Source organism: Cannabis sativa, chromosome X (assembly GCF_029168945.1).
Source record: "Cannabis sativa cultivar Pink pepper isolate KNU-18-1 chromosome X, ASM2916894v1, whole genome shotgun sequence".
Lineage (NCBI taxonomy): Eukaryota > Viridiplantae > Streptophyta > Magnoliopsida > Rosales > Cannabaceae > Cannabis > Cannabis sativa.
This window is the reverse complement of record NC_083610.1, coordinates 18,852,980-18,855,482: the sequence shown is the minus strand read 5'-3', so window position 1 is coordinate 18,855,482 and position 2,503 is coordinate 18,852,980. Positions and strand designations below refer to the sequence as shown.

Genomic DNA, 2,503 nt, shown 5'->3' with positions numbered 1-2,503 from the left:
ACAAAATGAAAGTAAAATTTTTGTTTTTAAAAAATTTGTTTTTGAAAAACAAAAATGCGTTCTGTAACCACTTTTGTTTTTCAATTTTAAAAATAGAAAATAAAAGTGTGTTCTGTAAAGTTTATTTTTATTTTTATTTTTTGATTTTATTTAAGTCGGGTCTAGGTCCGGGGTCGGATTCAGGTTCAAGTCAAAAGTCAGGTTTAGCGCCAGGGCCGTAGGGAGGGAATTTGGGTCTGGGTCTGGTCCTAATCTAAAAGATTGATTAAGAAAAAAAAACTGTTTAAAAAAATATTGAAAGTGATTCTTTTTGTTTTTAAAATTTTGATTTCTAATTATAAAATTGAAAAGTAAAAACAGTTTTATAGAACATGTTTTTGAAAAATATTTTCACTTTTCTACTTTTAAAAATAGAAAACTGATTAAAAAGTGTTACCAAACGCCACCTAAATTAATGAACAAACAAATTTCAATTATGCATGTTTTCTTTGGAGTGCAACATAAAAATAGCCAAACAAATATATAAGAATAATATTTATTTATGTTTGTTTTTGTTTTTCATTCTTTTAAGAAAGCTTATCTTTTAGTTTTAAACATATATAATTGGACATTTTTTGAAAAAGAAATAAATAAATAAAAATATAAAAGAAAAACATTTATAATTGAAGTGAGTGCCGCTTTTACTAATTTAACGTTTTTTTCTTTCTTTTTTATAACGTCTAGGGAAGCTGGCGGGCGCGCAAATAGATTATATAACAGATTTACATGATCTCTCATTCGGTACTCTCCCTCCCAACACTATGTAGTACTTAGTAGTAATCTTTTTTCTTATTTTTTTTGAAATGGATTGTATTAGCAATCTTTGATTTACTATTATTAGTTTTTAATGAATAAATTAATTAATTCAGTTTAATTGTCAAATAACTCAAAATTTATTAGTTTTTATTTTTTTTGATAATAAAATTTTATTAGTTAAATATATACACAAATTTAAATACACAAATATGTACAAAGATTTGTACGAAGTGATGGGAGAGAGCCCAAGAATCATGATGATGTCGTCTAGATATTCCACTCTCCCAATGACATCATCTCACGTCAGACCCTACTTGCTTTACACACTCCAAATCCTCTTCAACGACATAACCCGATTCCCCGGATACTTAACCCGACTTATATCGGGCGAACCCGATTCCATCTCTCTTCTTGACTCTTGCAAACCCAAACTCACAAGATCAGCCGGTTTATCTCCCCGGCACCACTCCGGCCTTAAACTACCCACCGGAGAAGATTCCGAGCAACTCATCTCCCCGCCTAATCTATCATCAGCAACGTCGATTACTCTAGACTCTGAATCTGACTCTAAACCCATTTCACCCACTGTTATAAAGATTTGGGCCGAAGTTTCAGGCCCATGGGCCGGAGATTCGGATAGGACAGGGGCCCGGCAAAGAGGGCAGTTGGAGTGTGAGCCGAACCAGAGATCGATACACTCGACGTGAAAGACGTGGCTGCATTTGGGCAAAGCACGGCCTAAGTCGTTGTCTTCGAACTCGGATAAGCACACGGCGCATTCTAGCAAAGCGGCGCCAACCCCGACACGGTGGATAGAAGAGGAATAAACGAAGGTGGGGATAGTTTTGAGGATAGAGAGGTCCAAACCTTGAGATGAAACGACAGCGTTTCTTTGAGTAATGGAATTATTACGAGCAAGAATTTGACGGCGTGAACGACGTCGTCTAGAGGGATTAGTGAACCAGCGAGAATAACTATGGAAGAAAACGACGAGACATATGATGATGAAGAGAATGACTACTGAACAGAGCATTATCTTGCCGTTTAAGGCGTAGTTGGCGGGTGTTGTAGTGTCGTTTATGCTGTCCATATTTTTATATCTGAGCTTGATCGATATAGAAATGTATATATATATTTATATATACAGAGGAGAGGGAGAAGGGGAGGTAGGAAGGTTCCTATGTGTTGGGTTGATGGGTTTACTTTACTGACTAAAATTTGTAGTCTTATGGTCCATGATGCTGTTTATACTAAAAAAGGAAATATATTCTCATAAATGGACTTCTTTCTATTTATTTAAGAAAAAAATATTTGTTGGCAGTTGAGTACAGTATTATATATATTTGTGTATTTGTGTATATTATCTTGTACCCATTTGTAATTTGAGAGACAGTAAGATGAAGTACAGTTTTTTGGAATATTTATCTTAAATTCAAGTTTCTTCTATTCTAGTAGGTCTATAGCTATAGGTCGTAATATTATTTTATTCTTTGACTGTATGTGATAGATATTTGAAAAATAATTTTATTATGAAATTGAAGAATATTATTTTGGTCCTTTTCCAAAAAAAAAAGAAGAATATTTTTGTTGAAAAATATAATGTATGTATGTATATTTTTGAAAACAATTGTGAAATTTTATAATACATCAAACTGATGATAAAAAAGTGCATTTTAAGTATAACATTTACTTATTTTTTTTCCTTGTC

General features: G+C 32.8%; 1 protein-coding gene across 1 annotated transcript; it reads right to left on the bottom strand.

The window, feature by feature from the left end:
• Positions 1–894: 894 nt before the first annotated feature.
• On the bottom strand, positions 895–2,131 carry LOC115702417 (RING-H2 finger protein ATL5-like). Its single transcript, XM_030629882.2, has one exon. It carries the CDS (start codon positions 1,883–1,885, stop codon positions 1,115–1,117), a length of 771 nt encoding a protein of 256 aa, XP_030485742.2. The 5' UTR covers positions 1,886–2,131; the 3' UTR covers positions 895–1,114.
• Between the last annotated feature and the right edge of the window lie 372 nt (positions 2,132–2,503).

Coding starts and splice junctions, on each gene's coding strand:
- LOC115702417 (XM_030629882.2), bottom strand. CDS start 1,885: ATGGACAGCATAAACGACACTACAACACCCGCCAACTACGCCTTAAAC.